The sequence below is a fragment of the Cryptomeria japonica genome, chromosome 6 (genome assembly GCF_030272615.1).
Source record: "Cryptomeria japonica chromosome 6, Sugi_1.0, whole genome shotgun sequence".
NCBI lineage: Eukaryota > Viridiplantae > Streptophyta > Pinopsida > Cupressales > Cupressaceae > Cryptomeria > Cryptomeria japonica.
Window position 1 is genome coordinate 627598304 of NC_081410.1, and position 13977 is coordinate 627612280.

The following is a 13977-nucleotide window of genomic DNA, read 5'->3' on the forward strand; positions in this document are numbered from 1 at the left end:
TGTTTGACAATGGATGTGCTTTGCCATGTATTGTAGAGGAATTTCCTTGCTATCTACTTATCTTACTTATGAAGATGAGAACAAAAAAAAATGACATATGTGTGATCATTATACTATGCATTATGACACGTGTAAGAGAGATTCAAATCAATCTATCTCTAATATCAAAATACCTAATCACTTTATTCCTTTTTTCTTTAAATTTTATTCTCAATCTGAATACACAACTATACTCAAATTGAACTCGTATATCTAAATCAATTGAATTATTACTTTTTAAAAAATAATCGATTTTTATACAATTGAATTTTTAGTACTTTATATTTACTTAAAAAATATTTAAAAACTCTACTATTTAAATATTTAAAAACATTATCCAGAGACATCAAAACTTCCAATCACCAATGTTCATTTGAGATGAAATAATGCATGATATCATCCATAATCTCTCTAAACGACCCTAGAATAATTTAAAATAAAAATTAATATTAAATTTACCAACTTGGGAAATTAGAAAAGAGTAGTTAAATTGAATGACGCGGAAAAAAAAGTGTTTTTTTTTCATATTTGTCGACTAGGGATAGAAAGAAAGGGGTTTAGGTAGAGGTCGATAGACAAAAATGTCATCCTCATCCCAAAATAATAATGGTATGGCCGACTTTTTCCCTGAATAACCCATGGAAATCACATGACACCTCTTATTAATTTTAGCTGGTTGGCAGGCAGCCATTAATGTCGAGATTCAAGCTCACCCGCATTTCACATTACAGAAAAACTTTAAAAGAACAATCTTGATCCGTACACAAAACAAAAAATGCCCCAGGGCAAAAATATCCTGGACAAACGTCCCTTTCTGAAACACTCAAAACGGAGGAAAAGAAAATTCACAATTTGTCTTTTTTCCTCCGACTGTTCAGGCGACTGGCGTTCGTAACACACAAAATTTCCAGCAGAAGGCCTTTTTACTGTAGAAGACGATCTTCTACTGTATGTAATCTATACACGAACAGGGGTATGACAGAAAATTTTGACTACCCAATTTGTTCAAAAGTGAAAAGACAGAGATCAAATCCATCTATCTTTTCATATTATTGTTTCTCTGCAGTAGCCCCTCCATTATTACCCTTTTCCGATACTCGCTGGACTGTAGATCAATGTTGTTATGGCTGAAACTCTTGGCAATCTGTCTGGAACGCTTTGAACTTGATGCTTCTTCTTTGAATCTCGACATGTTTCTAAGCACGGCCACTACGTACCACCAAATACAAGTACACAGAACGGCCACACACTTGTCGGAGAAAACCAGGCAGAGCATCACAATAATCAAAGGAGAAAACCCAATGGCCACATCATATCCTTCTTCTTCGACTGTGCGCAGAACTTCCGAATCCATGACTGTTTTACTGCTTGATTTAGATGTTGTGGTGGAATTGTGGATGTTGATTGTCGAAATGTGCGCGGGAGGAAGATGGGTGTATGAAGTGGACGCAATTGAAGCAGTCAGCTTGTGAGATTTCATCGGACTGCAGGGTGCGCTTGCGTGGGCTTTTAACTTGCTGTGAGGATTAGCTCCGCCCTTTTTCTTTCGATCTGCTTCGGGATTTCGCCGAGTCGCTTCAGGGACATGTTGCTCGGCAGGGTTGTTCTGAGAAATTTGCTCGATAGGATTGTTCTGAGAAATTTGCTCGACAGGATTGTTCTGAACAACTTCAGAAATTTGCTGTCCGACCGGTTCCGCGGTCAAATCCATGGAAATGTTCCGTTGCGCCTTGCGGGTCGTTCGAATTCTGGGCGGAACGTTCAAGCTCGTTTCGTTCGACGGAACTTGTCGGACCTTTCCATTTCGACTCTGAAGAGAAAACAGGGGAGTTACAAATTTAGTACAAAATCCTTCCTCCATTAAATAAAACAAACTCATTCGTCTGTGGAAACGAAAGTGTAATCATCTGGCTTAGCTTGCTTACCGTGGAGAACCTAAACGCCCTCACGACGACTCGAACCCACGACCGGCGAGACGGCGCTGTGACTGGTTCTTCTTTGTTCCGGGATTCTTGTGACTTGACGGAAACAACCTCTGCCTCGATCGGGGACACAATTGTAAGGGGAACGACGTCTCCCCTTTCAGAAACCGAGAGAATCCTGACCAGAGCCTTGGGTTTCCCAGAAATCTCGACGGCGTAGTCGGCATAAGCCTTTGATTTGCCGTCATGTTTCTTTATGCGACGTTTGAAGTGCGGCCAGAAAGATTCAGAAGACTCGTACCCCTTTTTCTGTTTTTTCTTGGTCTCCATGGGGGAGCCGAAGCAATTGAAACTGCACTTGGATGCCGTGATGTCTGCAATGGGTTTTTCCCCCTTTTTTATCTGTTAATGGACAATTCCCACCTGATTGCCTACCTAAATACCAAATAATGGATGCACAATTCAAAGCAGGTTTAAAGAGTTGTAATTTGCCATCTGATTGAGAAACATCCAACGGCGCAGGGGTGAAGAGGGTCAATTTGAGTGACGGCGGGGGCAATGCGAATTTCGTTTTGTGGCGTGTCTCGAACTCGCGACTTTTAGGAACTTCGATCGGGTCGTCCAGCGCCGGCGGGAAGCGGGAAGAGTATGAGTGGATGGACGAAGGTGACGAGGAGACTTGTCGTTGGCTGCTTGTCATTTGCTTCTCTTCTCTGTATTACTTCCTTATCCCCATTATCTTCACTCGCTCTTTTTTAAACAACTCTTGCCCTTTTCTTATAGAATAGAAGTCCTCTGTGTTTTATTTATTTATTTGTTTTGTATTCTAAATGTTTTTTAAAGTGATTTTTGCTATGTTGATGAAGTTGAATGGTTCATAAAAAGCTTATTAGAGACTAAGTCTTATTGAGTGTCAATTTAAGTTACATTATAAAACTGAATTTTAAAATTTCGATATATGGTTTGACTGATTTAGAAAAAACTTAGGTGTTAAGAATGTTGCTTTTAAAGTATTTAATTGTATACTATCTAATTTTTAATTGTAATCATGTCAATTTTTTTAGTGGATAATATCTAAATTATCATTTTAAAATAATCTTATAGATAAAAAAAGAAGATGGGTGGCAAATGTCACACCTCTATGATCCATGTGAGGCATAAGCCTAAATCAAGAGAGTAGAAAACATAATTAGGCTGTTAAGCGGTTAGAGCACATTAGAAGGAGGAGGGGGATTTTGGTCATCTAGTTTGCTCCATACATCAACGAGGTTTATGGTAACCATTAGAGGCTCTCATCCATCACTATTATCATTACATTTCCTTCACCAAGTAGCCATATGTGGAAGACAATGAATGCCCAACTACACTAATTCACATGAAGCCATAAGTTAGAATGTTGTAATGGGTTTCACCATGGTGTGTGGGGATCCTTGTGGAATATTGCATTGGAAGATGTCTTTTGGCCGACTGATTGACAAGCTTTATTGCCTATCTACACGTTACGCTTAGTGGTGACTTTGGAAGATGTGTTAGCATGTGCAGGTCATTGTATTCATCTTGGAAGGATGTGTTATGATGTATTTGGGTCCCCTCTTTCTCCTAGAGTGGACCGCCTTGAGTATTTTTGGTTTGGGTGGCTTAATTTGGGACTATAGATGTGTGAAAGTCAGTTTGTGAAGAACTTTGAAGGTGATATTTTCTGTGAGACAATGTGTTGAGATAGTGGTGATTTTCAAAGATGTTTGCCATGATGTTGGTCGCTTGATATAGATGTTCAAGGACAATTTCATGATTAGGAGATCCTTCTCATATTTGTTCTTCTATTTTCCTTGTTCGTAATTGATAATGAGTCCTTCAACAACACCTTGTATCTTGCCTGAAGTAATGTGCCTCAATTGAGCAAGTCCATGTATCTTGCCCTAAGGCCGTGTTCCTTAGTCTTGCAATTCCATCAAGTGCATGTTGCTCCTTGGCAGTAAGCCTAAAACATTGTAATCAATTTATTAATATTATGAGTTTGATTCTCATCGTGGTATTTCCTTGTTTGGGTTTTCCACATAAATCTGGTGTTCATGTGTTGATGGTTGATGTGTTTTCAATATTTTTGTAGAATGGTTAAATGCTATTTATAAATAATTTGTTTTGAAGATATGAACTAATTCATCTCCCCTTTAATCCTACCGTGGGTTCAACAATTGGTATCAAAGCAAGGTTCTTCTTTGGAAAGATTAATCGCTTGAGGTAGATCCGGAATGGCAGAAGAACTTCATCTTAAAGCCCCGTTGATTGATGCTACAAATTTCTCTTATTAGAAGGAGAGGATGGAATCTTATTTGGAAACTTTGCATAATGGAATCTAGGATATTATCATGACTGGTTATACGCCTTCACCGAATGGACCTCAAACTTCAGATGAACAAGAATTATGAGACTAATGCAAAAGCTAGAACAATAATATTCAGTTGCTTGAGTGATGTCGTATTTGGTAAGGTTAGCGGGTTGAAAGAAGCTAAGGAAGTTTGAAACAAATTATGTCAATCATATGAAGGAGATCGCAAGACAAAGCAAGGTAGGTTAGTGAATCTAAAACATAAATATGAGTGTTTAAGGATGGCTAATGATGAAGGTGTTGAGAACTACATACATAGGGTGAATGATATTGCAAATGCTATCAAAGGTGGTGGAAAATTAGAAGAAGGTGATGTCATAAGAAAGATCCCGTTGACATTGCCTAAACCCTACAAATCTAAGAAGTGTGCAATTGAAGAATGCCATGATTTGGATAATTATGCAATTGATCAACTCCTTGGAACATTATCCACCTATGAAATTGCAAAGATGGAAAATATAAAAACATAAATAAAAGAGTTCACATTTAATGTTTCAAAGCTAGCAAAAGATGAACTGGAAGCAAGTGAAACCTTGGATAAGATCGAAGGAAACTTTGTAAGAAGACTAAAGAGAGGAACTGCAAAGTACGAAGGTAAGTTACCTCTAAAATGCTTTAATTGTGCTAGAATTGGTCATTATGCTTCTAAATGTATGTATAAGGAATATTACAAAAGATCTGATGATGATGAAAAGAAAAGTAGATATAGAAGATATGACTTTAAGAAAAGGATAGATGATAGAGATAGAGGGAAGATGAGCCTATGTTCTATGGAGACACATTCATCTAAGGATGAAGACAACGATGACTCAAATTAGGAATCCTTGTTTTCATCTATAGAGGAGAAGAATAAGGAAATGTTCGAAAGACCGAAAGGTATGGAAAACAACAAGAAGTTAAAAAGAGAGAAGACAACATTGCATACTAAAGTGGAACCAAGAGCTTGGATCATTGACTCTGGATGTTCAAATCATATGAGTATTGATAAAGAGAAGTTCATTAATCTTAAGAAGTATAATGGAGGATCACTAAAATTTGTAGGAGAGGAAGCTACACCTATTTGTGGGATAGGAAGTATTTCGATTGATGTAAGCATAAAATTGATGATGTTTATTATATTGAAGGTATGAGGCATAGTTTATTGAGTGTTAGTCAAATGTACAGTAAACGTTATGAAGTTTTATTTAGTAAGACTGAACGTGTAATTAGAAAAGGAAAAAATAGAAGAATGGTAGTAGAAGGTATTAGGACAAGTGGAAATGTTTATTACATAAAGGATAAGAGTGGAAGCAGGTATTTTTTTGGCACAAAGCAATGAATGTTGGTTATGGCACAAAAGAACGAGACATGTCAATTTTGAAACATGATAAAGATAAAAAATACTAAAGTTGTGAGAGATTTACTAAGGATTATCAAACCTACTGATACTGTGTGCATAGAATGTCAACTTGGAAAATAGATAAAAAGGAGATTTAAGAACAAGGAATATTCTACTTCTAAACCCTTGGAGCTGATTCACATAGATATTTGCAAACCTACAAGGACAAGAGGAATCAATGTAAAAAGGTATTCTATGTTACTTATTGATGATTACTCTAAGATGACATGAGTTACATTCTTGAAAGAGAAGTCTTACGCTTTTGAAAGGTTTAAAGTGTTCAAGTCAATGGTTAAGAATCAAGTAGATAATAAAATCAAGTGTTTGAGATTTGATAGAGGAGGAGAGTTTACATAAAATAAATTTTATAATTTTTGTAAAAAATATAAAATTAGAAGACATTTTTCTGCCCCAAGAACCCTTCAGTAGAATGGAGTTGTAGAAAGAAAGAATAGGACTATTATTGAGATGGCTAGAACAATGTTGAAAGATGATAACTTGGCTAATGTATATTAAAAGAAGCTATGCATACTACTATTTACATTCTTAACAGGGTACATATAAGAGTGAATCATACCCAGACACCTTATGAGCCATGGAATAGAAGACCTCCTACTGTCAAATATTTCAAAATCTTTGAACTTGTAAGTGTTATATCAAAAGAGATGAAGATGATCTTTAAAAGTTTGATACCAGAGCATATGAAGGAATATTTTTGGGATATGCTACAAACAACAAAGCTTATTGGTGTTACAACAAGAGACTAAACACGATAGTGGAAAGCACAAATGTGAAAGTATGTGAAGAATGGGATCAGACTGCCCCTAAACCCATAAAGGGGACTGAATTTGAGATTATCCTAGTTGTTATAGAAGATAAGATAGATCCGGAGGACAATGGAGAGAAAGAGACAAATGAAGATGATGAAGAAGAAGAAACTAAGCAAGTAACTAAAACTCCAGCTAGATATGTGCAAAAGAATCATTCAAAAGATTAGATTATTGAAGATAAAAAACAAAGGAGTTCAGACAAGAAGAAGAGTTGCAGAAGCAAATGAGCAAGAAAACTACTGCTTTCTTTTGTTGGTGGAACCTAAATCATACGAGGAAGTAAACAAAGAGGAGAGTTGGGTAAAAGTAATGGAAGAGGAATTGAATCAGATACAAAAGAATCAAACATGAAAACTGGTAACCAAACCAATAGACAAAAATGTGATAGGAAGTACGTGGGTGTTCCGGAATAATCTAAATGAACAACAAAAGGTTGCAAGGAACAAAGAAAGATTGGTATTTAGAGGCTATTCACAGGTTGAAGGTATTGTTTTTAAGGAAACTTTTACTCTAGTAGCTAAGGATGGGAGCTATAACAATGTTTCTTTCTTTTTTTCTTATAATAACTTTAACGTATATCAAATAGATGTTAAGCCAACTTTTCTAAACAAAGAACTTGAAGAGGTATATATTAAACAATCGAATGGATTCAGATTGTCAGAAGATCTTGATATGGTTTGCAGATTGAAGAAGGCATTGTGTGAGGGGAAAATGTGTGTGCTAATACAAAGGATAAAAGATAAACTAATTAACCAAAACAAGTGAAGCAGTCACAGGTTAGGAGGGACCTTAAAGAGATCAGTCCAAACCGGTCAGCAAGAGTAAACACAACGGAAACACAAAGACATGATGGAGGCAATGCAAAATAGATTGAATTATAACATGAAAATCGATTACAACCAACTGGTAACAACCGAGTCACAGAAACTGGCTCACAGGCCTGCTAAGCATGCTCAAAATACAGAACATGTCACAATCGGGACCTCAAATGTTAAGATCTATCTTCTATGCTCAGTCTAACTTCTTGGTTACATTCTAATGCTCTATTATAGTGATTTATATGATCCAAGGGGATCCAATCAGCCCAAAAAGGGATCAAAACTAGAAAAACAAGACCTAACATGCAAAACCAATAAGGTTGGCCTTCGTCAAGAGATTCCTTTGGAAAATTTCAAAGGATGAAGTGTAGATCATGGGAAAAGGTCGTCCACATGCAAAGGAACATCAAAATCAACGCTCAGGGCTTCGCAAGCTACAAAAGGGATCCAGTAGATCACCAATGCAAATAGGTCCAGGCAACCAGTAATAGGAAAGTGTAAACCGGTAAGAGGAAATTGTCATGGAAACCGATAGTGATAACTTGCCGGAAAACAATCCAAATGCTCCACGGTTAGGGAATAAGGAAGATGATGAAGTCTTCAAGCCAAAATCCAACTTCATAGGATCCGGTGAGCCAAATCCAGGACACATAAAAAGAAATGCTGAAACTGAAAGCAAAATAGAAAGGAAATAGTTTTGGTTGATGCAAGATTGCTATGAACCAAGGATGCTCCTGTATCAACAAGCCATTAAACTCAACACTTCAAGATCGAAATGGTAAAATCAACGAAAAAACACAAAGAAAAGCTATGCAAGCCCATAATCCTGTTAGGAATAAGGTGTCTCAACCTTGGATAATTCCTATTCTTATTATTTGTTTTGTAAAATGTATTTCTTGCAAATAATGTAATTAAGTGTGAGTGTACATGTCTAGTTGGCATGTTGATGTGTCACTCCACTTGAGGTGTCAACATCTTGAATTGTGTGTAAGGAGATCATGGCTGAAATGGTTATGACGGATTCCTATGACATGTAAGAGCTATTTCTAGGAGATTTCAATGACGGGTGAAGACATGCAAGACATGTGGCAACTGATAAAGTTGAGTACTGTACACTCTTCCTCAAAAATTTTAGGGTTCCTATTTTCTCGGAGAATGGTAAAACCCTAATACAGCTATCTTTGGAAGTTGCCCTAAAAAGGAAAGTGCATAAGTGTTTTTTAGGGTTACAGACCGTGATACGAAAAAGAGTGTATTGTTGGTATGATATCGTGCTATTGGATTTTGTCTTTAAGTGTCGATTGTCTCCTGAAAGAACTTGCATTGCAAGTGTGTTGTAACCGTTGTGTTGAAGATAATACATTGTGCAGGTTTTGGAGTGATGGGGTTTTTTACCGAAAGGTTTTCCCCAGGGTAAATCATTGTGTCATTCTCTATTTTCTGTATGCATGGTATATGGCTGCAATATCTTTGTTAAAGTAGTTAACGAATCTGAAATTGTAAGGATTTAAAAGAATTTGCACAATACTTTCCTCTAGAGATTAGTGTAGGAAGTTGTTTCCGCACCTGAGTTTCCTTACAAATCCTTGCTTCGATTCAATTATTTCGCGATTGGATGTGTGCTCATGACGTCGAATCAAATGCTCGATTATGCTCCATGATTTGATGAAGATGATAATGCAAATGAAAATGGATGTGTGAGTGTGAGTAGTGATTTCGGTAGAGTAATGAAGCGTTGAATGAATAGTGGATTAGAGAGGATTTGCAAAGGAAATGGAGGGTTTATATAGAAGATGAGAGGAAGGAGAGGGGGTGTGAAAAGGAGACGCTTGTCCTCAAAGGGGACAAGTGGCTCAACTAGAGGGAAAGGGGTGACATGTGTCCCTAAGGACACATGTCTATTTTGGGCAAAGCCACCCAAAATAGGATATTTTCCCCCAAATTAGGGAAGAGAAGTTAGGATGTGCACATATGGAGGTTTGGAGGATGACTAGGTTGGGGGAGGTTAGGATAGATAGGGTTGGTTGGGAGTGTAGACACCTAAAAATGGTCAACACTTGCGGAGTCATACTTTAACATTGGCGCATTGCCTTATTTTAGGTTTTTGCGTCACATTAACATTTCTTCTATGTTGCGTACTTGGTCTTTATCATTTGTGAGCATCGAGTCCTTCTTCTGCATTCCTCATTTTTATCGCTTTTGAATTAGGGTTTTGTCCTCTTATCAATCTTGTCGTTTTGAGATCGATTTGTCATCGATCCTCGTCCTTGTCAATCTCGTCAATTTTGTGATCGATTTGTCATCGATCCTTGTCCTCTTCAATCATGTCAATTGGCGCATATCAATTTGGTCTCTTTACCAATATTGGTCAATTTGTCAACCAATTTCAATTGTTTATCAATCAAATCATTTATCAAGTCAAAATCATGATCGAATCAACATCAAATCAATCTTACATCAAGACCTAATTGTCGTCTTTGCATTTCTAATTCATCTTCTAAGGTTTTATGATTTATTCATTTAATCTTGATTGTCATTCTCCCCTTTAGGTTAAATGATTTATTTATTTATCCTAAGTCTTCTTGTCACAATTAAATGTTTATTTAATTGGCTAATTAATTTCCTCCTATTTTTGTAAATTAATTAATGAATGAGAAATTATTAATTAATTTACCTAATTTTCATCAATTTCCTAATTTCCAAGTCATTATTTCCAACTTAATTTTCTAATTTCTCCTAAATTCCTAAATGTCTATTTCTATTTCAAAATCTTGTCATAAATCCTTGCATAGCAATTTGTCATAAATTGTCATAAATCGTCATAAATCCTTGCATAGCAATTTGTCATACACATGTCATAATTTTGCTATTCTTGATTTGAATTTCCATTCGAATCATTTTCATGCTAATCTGATCTTTTCTCCAATTTATCTATAAATTGGATGAGTTTCTTCAATCAAAGGCCCCAATTGATCACATTTTTGAATCCCCTAATCACATTATCTAATAATCACTTTGTCGAATCACATTATCAAAATAACCACTTTGTTGAATCAATCACGCTTCGAGTATTCTTGAGCAATCATCTTGTCTACTTGCTTTCATATCATGATCATGCACTTGTAGGTGAGATCCACAACAAAGCTATTTGAAGGAGAAAGAAGGACAATGGAGCCGCATGAAGGAGACATTCAGATCTGCATTTGGTTTGCTTAGCTTTAATCTTGAATGTTTCGTTTTCATGTCTTTATTGGATGTAATTAGGATTGATCATTGCATTTGTGCTTTTGTGATTGAGCTATGAGTAATATTGACTTGCTTTGATGATTTCCGATTCCTAGCTACAGGGAGGTTTGGAGGATGACTAGGTTAGGGTTGGTTAAGACAAGGGTTAGGAGCCATGTGCTCAAACAGGATAGAGAATTAATTAAATTAATTGATTTAATTAATTCATCGGATTGGGAAAGAAAGGGGTATTTAATCAATTAAAAGTAATTAATTAATTAGAAGGATAGGCTTGGCGATTAAATAATTAAGAATTAATTAATTGAAAGAATGAAATAGGGAAATTAATTAATTAGAGGAAATGGATTTAAATTTAGTTAAATTAATTAACCAAATTTAGGTGTCTACATTTTGCCCCTCTTCGTGGTGGCGCTAAAATAGCATTAGTGAGAAGAAAAATAAAACATCCGAAAGCAAGGAAGCGAAAAACAATTCACCAAGCCTGACTAAGAACAGAGGATGAGGGAAGGGGTGCCCCCTTGAGAGGGTGCACGGGAAAAAGAGGCCTGGGCGACGTCTTGAAAAAGACATTGCTCCAGCAAACATAATGAAAGGGCACAAGAAACCGAACCAATAGGCGAAAATGACACCTCAAAAGGATGTCCGGAGATTTCTTCACGAAATTTCATGAAACATTTCCTTCTTTTGGCAAAACTAAAGTTTAGGGGGACAAAACCGGGGGGCCGAGAGAAAACTAGGGGGATAAAAAGCGGGGGGCCACCCTATTGGCTTGATGATGATTGTAATGTATTCATCATTTGTTGTTATTGATGAAACACTCTCACACACATATATGATTATATTGACTACCCATGTAACTTCAATTGTTTACTCTGTCAACCGGTATGTTAGAGGTTATACTAAGAGGTTTATCTCTAACCGATACTTTGTGTCAACTGATATGTGCATAAGATATAGTCTGTGATTATACTAAGTCGACATCAGGATGAAGATCAAGATGGAGATCAAGCGGAGATTTAAGGACAACAATTCATATGTTTTATTCAAACCGGTATTTGATTGTTCCAACTAGTATTTGGTAATTTTGTGATGAGTTACCACATTTTGTGATGAGTTACTTGCACCGACCACTTTGCGGCAATTTTTGTGATGAGTTATGATCACTTGTCCAGATACACCGCACCTAGGAAATTGTGTTATGATTTCTTAAGGCCAACATGAAATCATAAGGTCTATATATTGACATCACAATGATTTATTTAAGAGAGTGAAAAAGTGTTATGTTATGTGCGAAAGTAAAAAGAGTTAAGTTGCAGAGTATGCAAAAGAGCAGTGTTGAATATGTTTAGAAGGATTTGATCAAGCAAGTATTGCGCTACTCAGAATAGATCAAACCATTCTTGTTGTTTTCTAACCATCACAGCAGAATCAAATCCCCTAACCGGGTAAGCTCTAACAAGCTTCAATGTATAAATCCTTTAGCAGGGTGATCCATTAGTTTGGATTCAGAAATCCTCCACCGGGGTTACTCCTAATAGGGTACTACCTTTAACAAGGTATAAGCTTCTAATCAAGCTTTGGGATCTCTAACAAGATTCACTCCTAGCAGAGGACTTTGTAGACCTTAATCGGTCAGTTATCTATTACTGCAGATAGTTAACTTGTGAGTTCCATCTCATCGTGGCTTTTACCTATTTGGGTTTTCCACGTACAAACACTTGTGTTATGGTGGATGCTTTACTTTTTGTGGATGTTGTTATATCATTTTGGATTGCATGCACTGTGTTTAAAAGCTTTGTTAAGTTCATCTACCGATTAGTGTTTGAAGTAGTTTTATTTTGGGTGTCAGTGATTCACCCCCCTCTCAGTGCTTTTCAAGTCCATCAACTGGTATCAGAGCCTAACTTCTTTGAAGCCTAATCGCTTAGAAGGGAGCCTTGAAACCACCATGGGGGACATGAGCTACTTTGAGATGGCTAGAGAGCTAGAAGCTAGCAGAAATGAACTTGAAACCCTTAGGGTCAAACTGAAAGCTTCACAAGTCAAAAGGAGAGAGCTAACTGATCAACTATTAGAGATATCTGATAATATTTCTTCAGATGAAGCCAATATTGATGATTTAGTAGAGGAAGTTGAAAAGTTAAATGGTGAGAAATTGAATCTGAGGAGAGAGCTAGAAGGTTTCACTATCCGCATGAGTTAGGAACTGGAAGCTAGAAGAGCTGCTGAAGATCTTACCAAGGAAAGAGATCAAGAGATTACAAAGATCAAATGGGAAAGTGTCACTATGCATGAGCATTTGATTGCTGAAAGAGAAGAAAAGGAGAACCTGCATCTAGATCTTGAACTGGCATCATCTCTGAGAGAGAACCTGTCAAAGCATAATGAAGATCTCACCAAATAGCTTACTGAACCCAATAAGAAATTGGAAAAGTTCAGCAAAAGTTCTACCATGCTGGAAGAACAAATTCAATCACAAAGAATGAAGGGTGATATCTCTAGACTTGGTTTTCACACAACTGAAAAAGGTGAATTCTCTAGTACAAAGAGCAACAATCCTAAGAACAAATCTGCTCCTAAGATCAATAAGCCTACCGGTAAGAAGGTCTTTAAACCTATTTGTTTTGTTTGCCATAAACCTGGTCACAATGCAAATGCTTGTAGAGACAAACCTAACAGAAATGCAAGTTACAATACTAATGCTAGGTATGTGTCCAAGAAATTTGAAGGTCATTGCTTCACATGTGGAATGTATGGACATAGATTTGTTGAGTGCAGATATGGAGAATTTTTTTTTGTACCACACATGCATCCAAGACCAAATGGTGACCAGATGAGGAACTTTGAAAACCGGGTAAACCTGAACTGGCAAAGACCCTACCACAACCGGTTTAGTACATTTGAGATGAAAAAGGTAACAAATGTTATTTGCACCATCTGTAATAACTTTGGTCATGTGGCTATGAACTGCAGAAGAAGAACATGAAGAGGAAATGCAGGACCTTAGAGATCATCTGGTATGGCCTGTTATCACTGTAACAAACCGGGGCACTTAGCAAAATTATGTAGATCCAGAAATAGAAAACCGGTCAATTCTTCTAAGAATCAGAAAGGAAAGCAGAAAGTTAATGTTGAAGAAACCAGAGAGGAAATGAATTGGATTTGGAAGAAGAAAAGTGATGACTCACCTGGAGAAGAAATTGTTCCTTCACCCAGTGAAGAGAACCCTACATCGATGACTTAAGCCTTTTTAATATGGCTAAGGGGAGCTTAACAGTTAAAATACCTACAGATCCCTTGTGAAAAATGAGCGGGAAAAAAAAATTTAAACATGAAATTTTGGTAACTTTTTGTC

The 13977-nt window shown here is 36.7% G+C and overlaps 1 protein-coding gene across 1 annotated transcript; it reads right to left on the minus strand.

The window, feature by feature from the left end:
- Positions 1-547: 547 nt before the first annotated feature.
- On the minus strand, positions 548-2692 carry LOC131068686 (uncharacterized). Its single transcript, XM_058003930.2, has 2 exons — positions 1965-2692; positions 548-1849 (listed from the first exon to the last, which is right to left on the minus strand). The coding sequence occupies exons 1-2, from the start codon at positions 2289-2291 to the stop codon at positions 1076-1078; spliced, it is 1101 nt and encodes a 366-aa protein (XP_057859913.2). The 5' UTR covers positions 2292-2692; the 3' UTR covers positions 548-1075.
- Between the last annotated feature and the right edge of the window lie 11285 nt (positions 2693-13977).